At 36.5% G+C, this 19,197-nt stretch overlaps 2 protein-coding genes across 3 annotated transcripts; one reads left to right on the forward strand and one right to left on the reverse strand.

Annotated features, from left to right (window-relative positions):
* Positions 1-1,843: 1,843 nt before the first annotated feature.
* josd2 (Josephin domain containing 2) lies at positions 1,844-8,161 on the reverse strand. 2 transcript variants are annotated; one of them, XM_061718417.1, is made up of 5 exons: positions 8,028-8,161; positions 7,587-7,709; positions 3,194-3,319; positions 2,500-2,694; positions 1,844-2,244 (listed from the first exon to the last, which is right to left on the reverse strand). In XM_061718417.1, the coding sequence occupies exons 2-5, from the start codon at positions 7,706-7,708 to the stop codon at positions 2,133-2,135; spliced, it is 555 nt and encodes a 184-aa protein (XP_061574401.1). In that variant the 5' UTR covers position 7,709; positions 8,028-8,161; the 3' UTR covers positions 1,844-2,132. The 2 variants fall into 2 exon arrangements, with proteins under 2 accessions (XP_061574401.1, XP_061574402.1); XM_061718418.1 differs by having other exon boundaries at positions 7,910-8,038.
* Positions 8,162-10,947: 2,786 nt separating this feature from the next.
* On the forward strand, positions 10,948-16,529 carry ube2s (ubiquitin-conjugating enzyme E2S). The gene is made up of 4 exons (XM_061716990.1): positions 10,948-11,127; positions 13,716-13,863; positions 14,666-14,856; positions 14,948-16,529. The coding sequence occupies exons 1-4, from the start codon at positions 11,125-11,127 to the stop codon at positions 15,314-15,316; spliced, it is 711 nt and encodes a 236-aa protein (XP_061572974.1). The 5' UTR covers positions 10,948-11,124; the 3' UTR covers positions 15,317-16,529.
* Positions 16,530-19,197: the final 2,668 nt, after the last annotated feature.

A 19,197-nucleotide genomic window follows, 5' to 3' on the forward strand; every position in this document is an offset into this window, starting at 1 on the left:
TAGGTCTATGTGATGTCCACAACGCATAAAGAATGCTTTGCAATAAATTCATACTTAAAACAAGAGGGCAATGTTTAATATAAATAGGCATAAACAATATGAACCGTTTGAGTTTTAGGTTCAAGTGTAAGTTAGTTACTAGTGTGCATCAGAGACAATGCACTTACCCTTCTGGATATGCATAGTTCAACAGGAAAGACAAAAACACAAACAAAACAGCAGCCACACAGTCACAGAACCAACGTTTTTGCATGTGGTGATGAGGATAGTGTTAACTGTGTTCGCACATTAAAATGTTTCCATCGAGTTTAGCTTCCATTCAGCAGTTAAGTATAAACAACTGAGATCCGATGCATGGATTCTCAGAGCAATCCATCACTGTAAACTAAGTTAACTTTCTGCATCATCTTCATTCTTGTTCAAATTCAACTATGTCCTTACACTAACAAAAAGAGTAAAAAAGAAGGCGTGATGGTTACTGCAACATATCACAGGAGTCACATGTTTCAAATACTATTTGCAAAAGCTAACCAAGAGGGAAAACTGAGATGTTTTAAACAGAAACATCCAGGGACACTGGTTTAGTTGACTCACCTGGGACGTGTACAAAGGTTTGAAATATTGAGGATAACTCGGGATGATCTGACATCACAAACTAATAATCCAGATCACTGTGTAATGAATATGATGATCAATTACACGAGTCAACCCAAATTGTTTTCAGTCTGGGAATGTCTGCTTTCATGAAAAAACAGAGCGGAGTTGTCGCTTGAAGACCAACTGGAGCACGCTTCTGAGGTTGGAGATTTCTCACTAGAGAAAAATAAGACTATAATCCTTGCAAACAATGTTGAGTATCCTGCTGCAGAAGACAATTTTCAAATCATTCTTTCCAATCGCAACCCTGAGAGAATGAGACAATATTTAATTCCAGCTGGTACACAGGCTTACTAGCAGATGTCGCATTAAATTAATTCTCTGTGACATCAAGGGGGAAGAAACCCTACAAAGAAAATGCTGAAAGAAATGTGCAGGATTAACTTTGGGAGAAAAAAAAAAAAAAAGGTCAAACATTTTAAAATGTTGACCTTTCAAAAAAAAAAAAAAAATCCCAACAGCATAAAGACACATTTTAGAGCAGCTTGATAAAAACAGACTTAAACTGCTGCAGGATTATAAAAACATTGCAAGTAAATCATATAGTCTTGTGTCTTCAATCAAAACTATTTGCCATTATTTCCAAATCTGATTATGTCAACAAGGACAGATTTAATCCTTTAGTCATCTCTCTTTTAAATAAGTATTTCCTTCCACTAAGGATCTATAATCGAGTGCTCAGTATGTTCCAACTGTCTCTCTCAGGTTTGGACTCCAGCATGTTACCGCGACAATGTGAAAAGGGAAACGACTTTGTGGCACTTCAAGCTCAGGGTCTGCAGTGTCACAAAGTGATCTCGCTAAACCATAAATCCTCCTGTGTTGATGTGGTATCTGTGCCTGTATGAGCACACACGGACAATTAGTGCTTACAAACCTCCTTCTAGAGTGCATAGGTTAACAACAAAGATGAAGCGAGAGATGGTGCAGCTACTAAATTGATACAATTTGATTTGACATTGTATATAGTGTAAAAAATGATCCCAACCCTGAGACCATGGCAGCTTAGGTGAAAAATTAACCTCAATTACTCTCAATTTGATGATAAGTTACTAATCAAAGTTTGAGTAAATTAGGTTTTTTTTTTTTTTTTTTTTTTCATACACAATGTCTGCAAATAACTGCAAACAAAATAATCATTCATCACAACTCAATGTTATTAAGTTAGCTCACGTTGCTCTCAAACTTGCAGTTTTGACATCATACAATGCTCCCTCCCAGCTTCAAAAAGAAAGTACCAAGAGAAGAAAGGATAATGCCGGTAGAGCAGCAAAAGCTTCAACCGCTGTCACAATCAAAAAGTTCTTCATTTCAGGAGTAAACTTTTGCTTCTGTTTCTCTTTGGAATTTCCTTGGTGTGTCAGTGTAGCTATTAAATGTATTTTAGTGCATTCCCTGAAGAGATTTCTTTGAGGTGTTTAAAAAAAAAAAAAAAAAAGAAAAAGTCTGTAAGAGGATTTTGCTACACAAAGTCATTAATTATTGGGGATGTCAGAATTGAGCCATGAACCGTCCTCTTCCACCTCTTTTCGGACAACCAGGAGCATCTCTGTCACATCCTGAGACAACTGTTCGCTGAGAAAAGTACTGAAAGAAACACAGAGAAAAACAAAAAAGCTGATTTTTTTTACAAGACCACAGACAGTGAGCCAGCGTGCAGCGTCCAAACACAAACAAGTGAAGTAACTCCCATGTGACCACTCATATGGAGATGAGTCATTCACGGAGAAAGAGTTAAAGTGGCACATAGCAGCCAAAATGTGATCTAACTCAGAGCCGGCACACAGACGATACGTCGGCTCCAGTACGCTCAAGAATGTTGACCGGGTTGCAAACTCTCACCGTAGTTCTGCTTCTCCTCCGATGCAGACAGGACTCTTCAGTTTGGAGTCCAGGTTGTAATACTGTCCGTTAACTTGCCGAACAGCCAGCCAGTGCCGCCTTCGGAGTGGTAGGTAGACGATCCCCAAAGACACTCGTGAAGGTACATTAAGAATAAAGCCGTGGACCTTTGACACACAAAGGCTCTGAACCGTCCTAGATTTTTGCAAAGGACATAAAGGCAAATGTTAAAGAAAACTTCCATCTCTGAAGATATTTTAAATATTTTTTCATAATTAAAATACCTCAATAAACTTCCTGAATCTACACTAATAATATTTAAAAAAATGACATGTAGATAGCGTTGGCAGAGGATTATTACTGAGAAGGGAGCCATATCTTATTTACAACATAGCCTGGGTTTGCTTTGCATAGGGATTTGCTGTACTGGTTTTACTGAAATATTCTGTGACTTTAACAAAAATGTCTTTGTCCTTCATTTCAGACAGCAAAACAGAGCTTCAGCGGGAATTTTTAACAATTTAATCATCCATCTCAAAACCAAAAATCCATTTCATATCAATAAAGAAGAAATGTGCACCTTTAATTTATAAGAACTTTTACATCTCTTTGATAAGGGCTTTTGAAACAAAAAGGGCTTGAAATTACTGGAGTAAAAATGTCTCATCACACAGGGCTTAGTGCGTCTCCTCACCTGCGTTTGTCCCACCACACTGCAGCCAGTTCCCTGCTCTGCAGTGCTGCCATGATGACATTAACGTCATAGTTTCCCGTGCCCAACATTGACCGATGAGGGTTTACAACACACTGAGGAGCCAAGCTGCAAAGATGGAAAGAAAATAAAGTTCAATGCATATTCTACTTAGCTCACTTTAAGTCTTACCATGAATGCGAAGGCCTCCTCTTTTCAAATATGTTTATAATTGTTATCTTTTCTTCAAAACAACCCAGGTAACAAATCACTTTTTTTCCTCTCTCATTCAAACAAATATAATTTGTTTTTCCTCTCTCATTCAAACAAATATAATTTGTTTTTCCTCTCTGATTCAAACAAATATAATTTGTTTGTCAAAAGAAAAAAACAGCAGTACCATGACTCAATTAAGGTCATGTTCAATTACACTAAAAGCTAATGGATTCAAACATTGGTCTGTCTAAACACAATGCCTTTTTCCTATATAAAAAAAACAGACCCACTGCTTTTTTCTCTTGATGTTAATCTTACATTTAAAAATCTGTAGTTTTATTAGTAATGCAAGAACAACAATGCGTTGGCGCTCCATGTGGAAGCGGTAGGTTAACATTTTCAGTATTTTTTGACAGCATCATTTGTGACAGCAGATTATCTATTAATTGTCATCAATTTATCTAGTCCAAAATTAATCACAAGAACCTTCAATATGTCTGGCAGGTGAAACAGGGTTAATCAAATACATACAATAAAGATAAAGAGACACTATTCTTTTGAAGGGCCTGGATTGTGATTAAAGTACCAAAATTATAAAAATAAAATAGTTTAAGTTCTACTTTTCATTCTGAGAAGATACTATTATTTTCTCAATACTCAGTGCACTTTTCTTCCATCTTTTTAAACCATTTCATTGTAAATAATCATGTCAACACTGGCAGGTAAAACTAATTTAAATATTTGCCTTAATCAAACGCTCAGCTATAAATGGGTCAGACACCCTTGCAAGCCTTTTCGTTGAGGCCGCAAATTAATCCAAAACTCTGAATTCATGAAAAAAAAACAACATCTAAATATTATAATTGCCACTAACATATGACCTTATCCTTACCCGGTACTTTTCTATCAGCAAATACTGTATGCTTGAATTCCAAGAATGAAATCTTAACTGTTTTTTTTTAATTGAATGCAACTGTGGCCTTTCATGCAAGCTGTAAGTGCTGCGCTGTGATCATTCTTAATGATAATAATGATGATGATGATAATGATGATGATGATGATGATGATGATGATGATGATGATGATGATGATGATTATCATTATCGTCATCATCAATAACTGATCATCAGTGGATAGTTCACAACAGACTCCTGGACAGAATAAGACTGCAGATGGTTGAAGCTTCATGATTGCAGTCAAAACCACCAGAGCCAGTGTGTCTCCTTTATCCAGACTAAACACACTCAGGGGAGTATTGGTAATGTAATAAGTATCTATAATAATAATAATTATTATAATAAGCTATCATTTGTCTATTTTACTGTACAGTGAGCGAAATAACCGGAGTCAAATTCCCTGTCTGGCATGTTCAAACTTGGTCAATAAACCTGATTCTGATTCTGATCTGAAGCCAAGTTAGAAGATGCACATCAACATCAGGACATGTGTAAGTAGCCAGTGTTTTCACTTGATTTTCTTCTAAATCCCTGCAGTGTGCATTCCTTGTGAAACCTGTAGTTCATGGGCCAGAGCCCAAAATTTCATTTGTCAGTACCACTCAAGGTGACAAAACTTACTTACGATTTTTGAAAAGATGCATGTCTTTAGATGATATTTTGGTATGATAACCCTTCCTGAGTGGCAGCTGTATCATAGTTAACCGCTCATGAAGACACCCACCCCCCTTCAGAAATGTACATTTTAGATGCTGGTGCATATCCTGGTTTAGACTCATGTACAGGATATCTGTCAATGTTTCACAATATTGTCTTTGGTATCATTTTAAGCATTCATTCAAGCTAAGATGTGAATCTTTCTGACCAACATAGAGGTCACTGCAGCTCTTTAAACTATAAACAACACACATTTTTACACAAGTTTCGCCTAAAGGATATACTATCTTTTAGCCCTGTGTCATCTAGGAACAACAGAGACACAAAATACAAAAACTGGAATACTCACAGGACCATAAGGATTCAGGAAAAGTATAATACACCCACAGCATTGTCGATGACTATACATTGTTTGAATTGGTTGATGCTATTTAAAGAAGATATGATTTTGTATTGTAAATGCAGTACATCTTAATGTTTCAGAATGACTGTAACCTTAAATGTGAGTGTCAAAAGGAGCACTGGTCTTATTTGACAGACATCTAGAATATATTTTGTAGTAGAATTTACTTTTTTTAAACTTTTTTTCTTTTCTATGTTTCTTTTCTTTTTCTTCTAATACCTCTTCAGGTTTGCTTTTAATGTTTGTCTTGTTTTGTATATTATGTGTTTAGTTTAGTTTTAGTTTATTTCGGTCATGACATCGCCAAAAAAAAAGAATAAAAATGATAACAAGAAAACTAATACACTGTTCAAAGAAAACATTACATTTTTTTTTTCCAATATACAAATACCATCTAGATTCTAGACCGAAAAAGGGGTAGGCTGAAGCAAGTTTATTATTTGCCTACCCTCAAAAAGATTAATTAAAGTAATGAAATGAAAGCAAGAAGTAAGAGAAAAGACTGACAGTAAAACAAATTGCCTCCATGGGGATAACAAAATTTCCTCAAGAAATAAGAAAAAATAAAAATAAAGGTGCAGTCTACATGTTACCTTTATCCTTAAAAAATCAAATCAAATCACTAATTAAATAAAAACCCAACTCAACATAGCAAGCATCACCACTCATTAATTTGATATAAATGTGTAGGATCTCAGGAAGAATAGCTGCAGTTTTTCTGCAGCTAATGGGGATCCAAATAAAACTATAACTATAACTATAACTATAAACTATAACTATCTTAGCTTGAATGAATTGTGTCTTTTTAAAGGGGACCTTTTAAGCAAAGACAATATTGTGAAACATTGACAGATATGCTGTACATGAGTCTAAACCAGGATATGCAGCAGCATCTAAAATGTACATTTCTGAAGGGGGGGATAACTTCATGAACTGATAACTGATACAGCTGCCACTCAGGAAGGGTTATCATACCAAAATATCATATACACAGTGGTGGACAGTAACGGAGTAAATTTACTTGAGTACTGTACTTAAGTACATATCCAGGGATTTGTACTTTACTTGAGTATTAGATTTCTTTGGTACTTATTACTCTTACTTGAATACATTTCCAAGACAAATATTTTTACTTTTACTCGAGTAAATTTCTAGGAAGGCTGAAAAGTACTCGTTACTTTCAGGTCTGCTCTCTTTTCTTCTTCCCTGAAATCCTATTGGACACAAGCTGTTTTTGTCAAAGGAGGAGACCTATCACAGTGCCTCCTCAAAACGATACCGCCAACGTAGCCTGCGTTTGAGTTATTGAAAGCAGAGATGTAGTTTTTTGTAAAGCAGTGGTCTTTGAGGGGGATTCAGACTTAGTTGGATGGTGCAGGTTCATTTGGTTTCAGTTCATGATTGTTAATAAACTCTGCATCATCTGCTGTCCTCTTATGATCCCATTCATTTGATTTGTTTTTGGTGTTTCTGCAGGTTTTATATAACATTGTGGTTCTAAAAGCAGCACATCAGTGCAACTGGTTTCAAAGAGTTAATTCTCAGAAACAAGAGTTAAAAGATCCTTAAATTAATTTAGAAAAAATATAGTAATTTACTGATGTGGAAAATAAGAAATGTACTCTTACTCTTACTCTTACTTTTACTTAAAGTAAATTTAAAAGCATTTACTTTTGGATACTTAAGTACCTTTAAAAGCAAGTACTTTTCTACTCTTACTCGAGTAATATTTTGACTGAGCTACTTTTACTTGTAACTGAGTAAATTTTGACCAGTAGTATTTGTACTCTTACTCAAGTACTGGGGTCGAGTACTCTGTCCACCTCTGCTTACCTGTATGTCATTCAATGTTATATGAATTTAAAAAAAGGTCTCCAATGTAAACAAGTGTAATGCTTTCTTGGAATAATGCCTTTTAGTTGACTTTGTATCAGCGAATCTGTACTGTCATGAAACTGTACCTGATCCTATGCAACTCTTCTAATACATTCTTCAATCAATCAATCAATACAGCTGCCACTCAGGAAGGGTTATCATAACAGACTATCATCTACAGACATGGATATGTTCAAAAATGATAAGCAGGTTTTGTCACCTTGAGTGGTACTGATATCTGGCCCAGGGACTGCTGGGGTAAACCCTCCCTACCAGAGACAGATCTCACCGTTTGCAGATGTCGTCGGCGGTCTCCTTGGTGAACACCCGCTCCTGCAGCACGTTGTTCAGTGCGTGGATCGCACACAGCTCCAACCGCTGCTTCTCGTGGAAAACCTCTGCTTCCCCCATCCTGACCATAAACACAGAGACGAGGCAGCGTCAACTACAGCAGCAGCATCAACAAACCCATCCACCCAGCTCGATGCTGAGACAGTCCCCGCGCAGGCTACAGCCTGATTCATGGTTCCGCGTTAAATCGACGCAGAGCCTACGGCGTAGGCTCTGCGTCGATTTAACGCGGAACCATAAATCAGCCTTAGCTCTCCTCACCTTCCCTTGGCCGTCCTGCTGACTGCACTCTCACACACACTGTTCGGCTGATCGGTTTGGTTAAAACAACGGCCAAGTGGACTGTTGCTGACCCACAAGAGTGGACCAAACCCCTCACCTGCTGATGAAGCGGTTCTCTAAGAGAATGATGCTGGACACTGACGGCTACATCCAGAACCCGGAAGCAGAACTGTTGTTTTTGTTGGGATGTTGTTGTTGAGCCTCGTGCATAGGATTTTTTTTTTTTTTTTTTTTATATATATATATGAAATCACGTCAATCGATTTTTATGAGCTCTCAAAATAGATGGATAGACAGAATAAAATACAGGTTACAGACAACTTTAACTTTAGGGTCACGGGTTGGCTACGTGCAAAACATCCAAACCTTTTCAAGCAAATCACATGTCTGTGACGCGGTGTAATAGCGCCCTCTAGTGACACTTTGGTTTATAGTGTATCTTTACATTGGATGAGTTTGTTTTTAATTTTGGTCAGACTCTAAAACACTTATAATGTATGGCTTTTTTTTGTCACTTTGTGTTTATTAGATTTTCAGTTTGTTACAACTGCACATTTTTACCAGATCACAAAAATTATCTGTATATTCACCGTGCAACAAACAAACAAATAAAAATAAAAAGTAGAAAAACAAACATAAACTTGTGGGTTAGCACATTAATAATCTATCCAAAAAAAGAAAAGAGGAAGAAAAAAAAAGAGGTCCGCATCCTTATGCTTTCTGTAGATAAAATGTCCACTTTTGCCATCTCTTCTCAAAGAGTCCTTCCCTCAAACTCAGGATATGGGTCAGTCTTTCCATCGTCCATATTTCTTTAATAATATCCAGCCAGAGTTAAACAGAATGGATTCAGAATTAAAACAATGTCCAAACATTAACCAGTTGTATAAATATACAAATATAAAAACATGTTTCTCACGAGGTACAAAGAGGAAGGGGTTTAGCGGCTTTTAGGGGCCTGATATAACACTATTGGGTGAATGGGTAGATCTGTGTATATCTATGTACAGAAATGGGCAGCAAATTATATGTGTATGTATGCATGTGTATAGATAGGTGTATATATATATATATATATATATATATATATATATATATATATATATATATATATATATATATATGTAGGTATGTATGGGTGTATGCGTATGTATGGGTATACATATATATATGTGTGGTGTGATTATGTGTGTAAGTAGATATATATGTAGATATAGAGCAGATACAGTATAGTGTAAATAAGTATATTTATATAAATATTTATATGGGTATGTCTGTACAAATATATAGAAATATTCAATGTGTATGTATGTACCGGTACGTACAGTATGTATGTATGTATAAGTATGTGTGTGAGTATAATTACAGTATATTATAATAATAATAATAATAATAATAATAATAATAATAATAATAATAATAATAATACTGTTATTTAGCAGTGTGAGTACAGTGTGTGAATATTTATAAATACAGGTTAAATGATCAGTGAATGGGGGTAGGACTAAATAAGTTTACACTTCTTCCTACTCCTTTTTTGGCACATGTAAATCAAAATAGCAAGTTTTAAAGGATGAAATTCTTTGTTTTGTTGTTTTGTTTTCTTAAACTTCTCATGAAGTGTTGTTTTTACATGTACAAAAACAAAATAAATCAAATCATCTTCTCATTTTATCAATGAGAACATGCTACTGACTAAGGCAATGGAGTTCTTAATGTTATGTGATATTTAGATAAACAAAATGTAACGTTAAACATACTATTTCAGTCTTTGGGTGAGAAAAGTCCAACTGAAGGAAACTTGTTTTGTCTGTTTGGTTGTTTTTTTTTAAGTGAAATGTTTGTACTTTCCTGTCAGAGCCTGCATTTCCTTTGGTGACAATTTTCATTTGAATTTTTTCAATTGAAAGATTAGATGAAACGCAGCCTTAGTTTGAAAGATCCACACATTCGTTTGCCTGGTGCACCATAAGAAAACCAGTGAACAGATCAAATTTTAATACAATCTTATATTATATCATGCACAATATTTTCACTTACACTTACACTTTTCTCAACCCACATAGGTAGGAGAGAAATGTACACGGTGGTCATCGACCCAGTCGTATTTATACTAAAAAGGGAGGTGTTTTGTACGTGAACCCCATCTGTGGAGCCAGCTGTGAGGAAAGACACCCAAACATGTCACACCTTCAGCCATATCCTATTGATTGCATCCTGGTTGAGTTTTTTTTTTTTCTCTCTCTTGTACATACTCCTTTTCTACTTTTTATATTGCTCTTTTTTATTATTTAACTATTTATTGGTTATTTCTATTTTAATTTTTTTTGTATAAAGCATGTGTGTGTTTTGGCTGCTGAACGACTGAATTTCTCCTCTGGGAGATCAATAAAGTCTTCTATTCTATTCTATTCTATTCTATTCTATTCTATTCTATTCTATTCTATTCTATTCTATTCTATTCTATTCTATTCTATTCTATTCTATTCAAAACCGGATGGGACCCATCAGTGTTAAAACAGCTGTTTCTCTGCGTTGTCTAAAGAAGAGAAAACAGCTGAAAAGTCTTAACAGTAGCAACCACCAGTGAAGAATCTTATAGAAAAACCCTTCAAACCTTTAAAAATTTCATAATAATCTTATTGAATCTTATCTTGAATCTTAATCTTATAAAATCCTAACAAGTTCAATTATCTTTTCTATCAGTGCTGCTCTAATAATCAAAATATTCTGCTAACTATTTTTCTATCTAGGTCTCTGATAGATTTGATAGGCTGTAGGCTCTTCTCTGTTCAATTTTTTTGGCTTCTTGCCTGCATCTCATTCAATCACATTTTTTTTCTTTCAGTATTGATCAGATGTGTGAGTTTTTTGAATGGACCAATCACGGTCGTTCTTTTAACCGTGTGTATCTGATAGGTCTTTTCAATGTGACGTCACGAAAACCCGGCCTCGCCATTGGATAATCCTCTGTGACGTAGGCCGCCAGCGTGACTCCCATTGGTCGGTTGTACTCGCTTAAACTGAAGATCGTATTTTTGTTCCTGTGTCAACGTAAAGAAGAAAAGAGCAGTGATCAGTGGAACCGGGCCAAGTTTATACCTCAGATATTTTTAAAAAAACTTTAACTGAAACGGCTTGTTCTGTCTGAAGCCTGCCAGAAAGCCGCTGCCCTACAGATCTCCTTCTCGAAGATGGTAAGACAAGACGAGCGAGCTGGAGCTAGCGGCTAGCGCTGGGAGCTAGCTCCTATTCAGCCGTCGAAGGTTTAGTCCATTTACTTTTATTTCTGTGACTGGATCTAGGTCTGTGGTCTTTAATATGAGATGTTATCCCAATGTAAATATGGCAAGGAATTAGTTTATTCCAACTTACACTGTATCACAATTTTAAAACCATGCAAGAAGCATTGACTTTAGCCTTGTAATGCTAACTTTATCGTAAAGTTAAGGTTTTTCTCGGCTTGGTGATGATGAGAAACAGAATTTACAAATATCTTCATTTTTAAAGGGTGTAATATGACTTTCGTGCTCGAAAAGACTAAATGAGTACCGCTACCTTGGGTTTTTATCTTTACATGGAGGCACTTGTATCGTAAAGGCTGCTATTTTAGAGATAAACAATGCAGTTTTGACTTTATGGTTATCTTTGTAGTTATTTGTCAATTTATTTGGATGAAAAACTGATTCTGTCTCTCCCTTTCTTAAGCCTGAATTATGGTTACGCGTTAAATCGACGCAGAGCCTACGCGTATCTTACGGCGTAGGGTACGCGGCGACGCGCACCGTACGCCGTAGGCTCTGCGTAGGTGTAACGTGGGACCATAAATCAGCCTTTACTCTCACTCCTCTTGAGATGCTAATGTCTCCCTCCCTCCCCCCTCGCTAGAGAGAGAGATGAAAAGAGCGTCTGAAGTGATCATCATATTCATTTATTTATTTATTTATTTTGCCAGTTTTGTTTATTTATTTATTTGCACACAATGATAACACAGTAATTTTATCATACAAGGACAAATAATTTGTGCAGGAGAGGAAAAGAAGCCGGAAGGGCTTATACAAAAATCCTCCCCTCAATACAAAATCACCAAAACAAATCAATCAATAGAAAAAGAATAGAAAGGAAAAAGAAAAGGTAAAAGAAAAACGCAATAAACACCCAAACAAAAATATCCATGGAATGGCAATTTCATTTCAGTACGAATAGCCTGTTAATTTTGTCTATATAAAAGATACCCCACTAAGCTGGTTCTAAACATTTTTAAGGATGACGCTAACTTAAGAGATCTATCTAAACAGTTCCAGAGTTGAGGGCCATGGAATTTGATAAAGGATTGGTGACTGCAGGTACGACAAAGAGGTAAATGAAAGTTCTTCCCACCTCTAACGGAATAAGAATGAATATCTGATAACAGAAAAAAATTATGAAAAGTAATCGCTGATGGAACTTGATTGATTTGAGTGTCTCAAAAATATTTTAAAAGCAATGTATCCAACAGTGTGTGGATATCCTTAAACAAATGTCTTGCTATGCTTGTTACACATATGAGATCTAATAGCAAATAACGTGATAAATACGTGTACAGGACTGTCTCAGAAAATTAGAATATTGTGATAAAGTCCTTTATTTTCTGTAATGGAAAAATGTCATACATTCTGGATTCATTACAAATCAACTGAAATATTGCAAGCCTTTTATTATTTTAATATTGCTGATTATGGTTTACAGTTTAAGATTAAGATTCCCAGAATATTCTATTTTTTTTAGATGGGATATTTGAGTTTTCTTAAGCTGTAAGCCATGATCAGCAATATTAAAATAATAAAAGGCTTGCAATATTTCAGTTGATTTGTAATGAATCCAGAATTTATGACATTTTTGTTTTTTTAATTGCATAACAGAAAATAAAGAACTTTATCACAATATTTTAATTTTCTGAGACAGTCCTGTATGTGGCCCATTGAAGGTGATTTCCCAACCGTTTTTTTAAGACTTTAGATCAGTGTTTCCCAACCCTGGTCCTCGGGGGGCCCCCCAGTCCAGCATGTTTTAGATGTTTCCCTGCACCAAATACACCTGATTCTAATGAATGGTCCTCATTAGCTTGTCACCAAGGTCTGCACAACTCTGTTGATGACACAGCTACTTCTATCACGGTGTGCTGGAGCAGGGTAGCATCTAAAACATAGAGGACAGGGGGGGCAGAGGACCAGGGTTGGGAAACAGATCATACTTAAGTTTCTTAGCATTAAGTGTAAATGTTCTAGAAATAAGTGTTCAGGTGCCAGGTGGGCCAAATCCATCACACTAGGAGGAAATTGAGCTTGAGTATGACATGCCCAGGTCTGGGTGCTGAAACCATATTTACTTAACCAAATCTCAGGTCACAACACATGCTGTATTTTCAGTTTGCATTGAGTTAAAATGCCAGTTCCCAGATCAGACTGGCCCTGATCCAAACACCCAAACCCTAGCCAAATCGGGCACCCACTAATATACCAGAGCTAACTCAATTTTGAGAAACCACAGCCAAGCATGTCACCTCTTAGCCTAACTTAACCCAGTTTGACTGTCTGTCAAACTGAAATGTGCAACTAAACTTGATCTGGCAGCCATTGTCAATATACGACTTACAGTTTAGTTACTTGTAAAATTCATCCTCTTATCCAAAAAGTTTAAGGAAAGCACTTGATGATTTCCCCACACTGGGAAAAAAAAGCCCTCTAGTGAATCTTTGTTTGTACAAAACTACTTCAGTGCTAATCCCTGCTATGTCTTTCTGCAGAACTCCAATGTGGAGAATTTGCCACCTCATGTTCTTCGCTTGGTCTACAAAGAGGTTTCAGCTTTAGCAGCAGACCCACCTGAGGGCATCAAGATTTATCCCAGTGACGAAGACATAACTGAACTCCACACGTCCATTGAAGGACCAGGTAAAGATTTTAATGTGTCATATCAGGCTGACAGAAAGATCCTTTTTACTATTTTCACCACTGAGTATTATCAATATATCTGTCTTATCCTTTTTATTCATTTAGGTCTTCAGTTTGACTAATATTTGTAATCAATATCTGAGCAGTGGAGAATTTTCTGAACTTCTTGCCAGACACAAACATTATTTTATCATAATGTCAAGTTGACACGGGTGCATTGGAGTACAAACATACACGTTTTATCAAGACTTTTAAGAATAAACAAAGTTTAAAAAAAAAAATTAAAGGTCATCCTATCGAGTTGTTGTTCAGCAGCTTCTCCTTGGGAGTGCCAGACATTTTGGAATCAACAATTTGAACATTCAAATCCTCATGCACACTATTCTTGAAAATACCATATACCTTTTAATATAAACACTGGTCACTTTAACAATCTGATATATAAAGAGGCATAAGCTGTAATTCCTTCTCAGTTACATTTTCTTTTAACTAATACCTCTATCCAATAACCTGGAGCATTTTATTTATAGGTTTCAAGCGATAATCGGAGAAGACATTTTAATTTCTTGCTGCTTGGAAAAAATGTATAATTGATCGTCAAGTTTTTATATGAACATGGTTGATTTTTAAATCAGAAAAATGATCTTATCCATTATTTTGTTTTAAGAAAAAATTTTGAATTTATCAGAATTGGTGAGTCAAACATACAAAAATCCAATCACCATCTGCCTGGAAAATTGTAATTGGTACATCACTAGTCAGGACATACTGTTCATGTGATAAATTCTTTATACTCTGACAGAGGGAACTCCATTTGCTGGTGGCATTTTCCGAATGCGTCTGGTCCTCGGGAAGGACTTCCCTGCTGTTCCACCCAAGGGGTATTTCCTGACCAAGATTTTTCACCCCAACGTGGGCCACAAAGGAGAGATCTGTGTCAACGTGTTGAAGAGGGACTGGAAGGCAGAACTCGGCCTCAGACATGTCTTACTTGTAAGATCAATCATCTCTTTTTGCTGTTCTGAGTATAATATGTGTCGGTCTCGTGATTTTATAAATGTATCTTTAAAATCTTTTTCAACAGACCATCAAGTGTCTTCTGATCCATCCAAACCCAGAATCGGCTCTGAATGAAGAAGCTGGGCGCTTGCTGTTAGAGGACTATGCAGAATATGAGTCCCGTGCCCGTCTTCTTACAGAAATCCATGCCCTGGGTGGGCCTGGTGGTACTTCTGGGGTACCTCAAGACCCAAATGATGGCCCACAGCCGAAGAAGCATGCAGGTGACCCTACAAAAAGAGCGGGACCCAGCGTGGCAGCTCTACCAGCAGGTCTGGGTAACGGAGTTAATGGAGCTAGTACCAACAGCAGCAATAGTAACAGCAGTAGTAGCCTTAATAATGTAGCAGGGAAAAAGAAAGCAGATAAAAAGCGTGCGCTGAGGCGACTTTAATACTTCATTCAAATAATCTGTCTGTTTGTGTGTGTAAGTGAGAGAGAGAGAGTGTGTAAATATAAATATTGAAGTGTGTTAACCAAATTTTTGTTGTTTTTTTCTCACTCTACTCTGAGAAGAGATTGTTGAGATTTTGTACCCTTTGTTTTGCCACCAGTTTTGCTTGTCCTGTTGGCATTAAAGGTTTAATTGTTTCTATACCTGAAGATATAATGAAAAATATCAGTTTTCTCTTTGAAAAGAAAGTACACACTTTCACGACAAAAATCCTGTCATTTCTTGTCTTTTTCATTTGGCCCACTCTTACAGAATGACATATAATGGCTTTCACTGTGTAAAAAATATGGCCTCTGATGTCTAAAAACAAGACATAAGTCCCATTGTCTTACACTTAATACCAGCTATTTTTAAAGGTTTTTCTTTATTACGGCTGCTGTGATGGTACTGTGTACTGTACAGCCTGCTTTGTTCTTGAGTCTCAACTATGATGTTAAGTAAATTTAAAATCAGGTTTTCAAAATGAGCTTCAAGAAAATATGGAAAACGTTGCTTAAATGTATGCATGGTTCACCATTGGGAGATAAATATTGCTACTATTTTGCAAAAGTAACATCTTTTGTAAAATGTATTTTTCACAATCTAAATTTAGTAAAGGTATGGAAAAAAGGTAGCAATGGAGTATATGAAGTCTGTTATTTCATTTCTCTCTGAAATTGTTTCACTGTCCAGTATTTTTTTAAATTTCTAAATAAAGTGTTTTGCTTGTGCGCGAAGACGTAGAACAGTGGCTGGAAGGGAACAGGGTAGGTTTTTGAAGAACTTTTATAAAACAAAACAAACATACCAAAAAAACCATCTGTTTTCTGTATTACATATCCTGTGGTGTGACTCATCTACAGCCCCTGCTCCCCAAAAACGCAGTGTGTACTCAAATGCCTTGCTCTCTTATCAGCCATGTGGATACTGGAGAAGCCACCCATGTTTGACAGTTATTCCCCCCATCCATTTCACTGGCAGGATTTTTTTTTTTTTTTTAAATGCATGTGGGGCTAACACTTTTCAAGGTTATGCACTCAAATGCTGTTTTAGTGTGGATGGAAATTGCCTCTTAAACTCATGTTTAGGTGCAAACTGTTGGCTGGATATTTTGTGTCCATTTTAAATTATTTAAATTAATAAAACGTTGAAATACAAGAAGTGATATGAAAAATGAGTCCTATTTAATAGGGGTGGGTATTGGGAAGGACCTCACGATACGCATCACGATGCTTGAGCCACGATACGATACACATTGCGATATCCCGATTATTATATTCTACATAGTTCACCGAAAAATTTTAAAATGCATTACACATCTTAAAATCCAAGTTGTATATATGTACATCAGATGATAGTGATGGATCTTAAAATCCGAGTTGCACGTTCAGATTATAGTGACAATTCATGGGACAAACTGAGTCAAAACAATGTTTTATTATAACTATACAAGCTAAAGTTACAACATATTTGTATATGTTTTTCATATTATTTACATCATATGAAATTAACATTAAATTTAGTATGAGGTTGCTTTAATTATGTGGCAAATGATAATAAACACAAGAAAGATGGGTACTAAAACCAAGGACAGGCACAGTGATCAGTCACGTGAAATAAAACCTGAGCTCAGTGCAGGGCCCTCCCGGGGTTGGTAGAGAGTGGCAATGCCCAGGACTGTCACTTAGGTAGGAGCACTGGGTGATATAATGGGAAAAAAATCGGGGATAAAGAATATTTAAAAAAAAAAAAAAAATCGATATTCAAATTTTGAATATCGATATTGAATCAGCTGGAAAAGTATCGCGATATATTGCCATATCGATATTTCTGCCCACCCCTACTATTTAATGCAGCTGGTTTGTGTTATTGTTCATGTTAAAGATAGTGCAGTGAATGTATAGGGGGGGGGGGGGTGATGCTTTTACTGTGCAGTAATATAAAATGGCACGTTATTGTGTTTATAGTGGTCTCTTGTTCTGATGGAATAATCATGAGGGGAAAACTAATTGCATCCACCCCAGCAAACCAGTAAGTGAAAATGTACAGTCAGAGCGTCATTGGATCATCTAATGAAGGGCTTTATTGGCCTCTGCTGCAGAGATGCAGCAGCCCACCCACCTATGTAGAAATGGCAGCCTGCCATGCAGGTAATTATCAGGCCCTTCGTAGACACCTGGGGCTCCACATACTCATGTACATCTTCCCTGAGCTCCATTTTGGAAGTGCTCACCACCTGGTGTCCACCTTTTGAAAATACTCTATAAATACTGAACTCCATACCTTCACTTCTATTATATATGTGATATACAGCATTCAGACTGATGCCCCTCTTTCTGTGTTACGATTCATCCTTTTAAGCCTGGTGTAAGATCCCGATTAACAATCCCTGCTCCAGATTTATCAATAAACCTAAATCCAGTTTCATTAGAGTGCCATTGATGCGAAGATCGTGACTGAGCCGAGGGACGGGTGAAATCATAGCAAGTAAGAGCCAAGACTTCATCTTGCAGGATCTCAAATAATACCTCCTTCCTCAACATTTTGTGGCTCTCTCTCTGCTCCCTGCCCAAACTGGCCTTAAAAAAAAAAAAAGACCTGAATTGTCGGTGAAGGTCTGAGTCTAATTGACAGTTTCGTTCACGCTTCAGTATGTTGAAGCTTTTGCGCCAGTCCTCTCCCCTTCCCCGTTTTCATCGCTTTCATAATTGCCACCAACATAATGACACAGTTGCTGTGGCAACAGTGTGTCCTTTTCTCCCTCACGCGTGTGCACAGAAAAAGAAAAATAGCACATGCAATCTTTGGATCTTGGAGGTCTTCCATTAAATATTAAAATAAATATTAAATGTTTTCTTGCACTTTGAATCGTACGTTGTGTGTTTTCCCGTCTCTCTGTCTTTTTTTTAAATTTTTTATTTTTTTTATTACTTTTTGGACATATGAAAGTCTTGACCGACATTTTTATCGGAGCCAGTGAAATGTAGATATTTGGGGTCAGTCAGTGTAAGCAGGAGAGCAGAGGGGAGAGAAGATGCTCATCCCCACCAGTTGAATGGGCCTAATGACCGGCAGCACCGAGCAGCCCGGACCTCAAGGCTGATTTATGGTTCCGCGTTACACCAACGCAATGCTTACACCCAGTACTCGAGTTGTAAAAAAAAAAAAAAAAAATCAGGGGGGGTGGTGGATTTTCTCATATGGGGACAGATAATTTGTGCTGATTACAAATAATATAATATATTACAAATAATAGCACTGACCAAAACCCCTGCAGAAATACTGCAGGAATGACATAGCAGCAGTTAAATGCAGCCTTCTGTAAGCTTTAAATATCCACTGGGCTTACATCAAATACATCAAAACACAACAATAAAAAACAGTTTTCTGAACTAATCAATATGCCTCTGTCCTTCACAGGATAAGTAAAATGGATAACTGCAAAAACTTAAAATCTTAACAAGAATATTTGTCTTATTTCTAGTTAAAATGTCTAATTTTAGTAAAAAAATCTCATTAAACTTAAAACAAGACTCATTACTGGAAATAAAATCACCTGTTTCAAGTAGATTTTCACTTGAAAATCTGCCAGTGGAACAAGATTATTTTGCTTGTAATAAGAAGATAAATCTTGTCCCACTGGCAGATTTTCCTACTTATTTCAAGTGAAAATATACTTGAAACAGGTGAAAATTGTCAAATAAGTTAATTTTCTGGTGTTATTTTTCTGGTGATGACTCTAAATGTTGAAATAGCAGTAATACCACATTCATTGATGAAATGACATAAGGGATGGAAAGGGGGGATGGCAGTTTTACAGGGGGGATGATTTTGACCGTTTT

The sequence above is a fragment of the Cololabis saira genome, chromosome 3, assembly GCF_033807715.1.
Source record: "Cololabis saira isolate AMF1-May2022 chromosome 3, fColSai1.1, whole genome shotgun sequence".
Taxonomy (NCBI): Eukaryota; Metazoa; Chordata; class Actinopteri; order Beloniformes; family Belonidae; genus Cololabis; species Cololabis saira.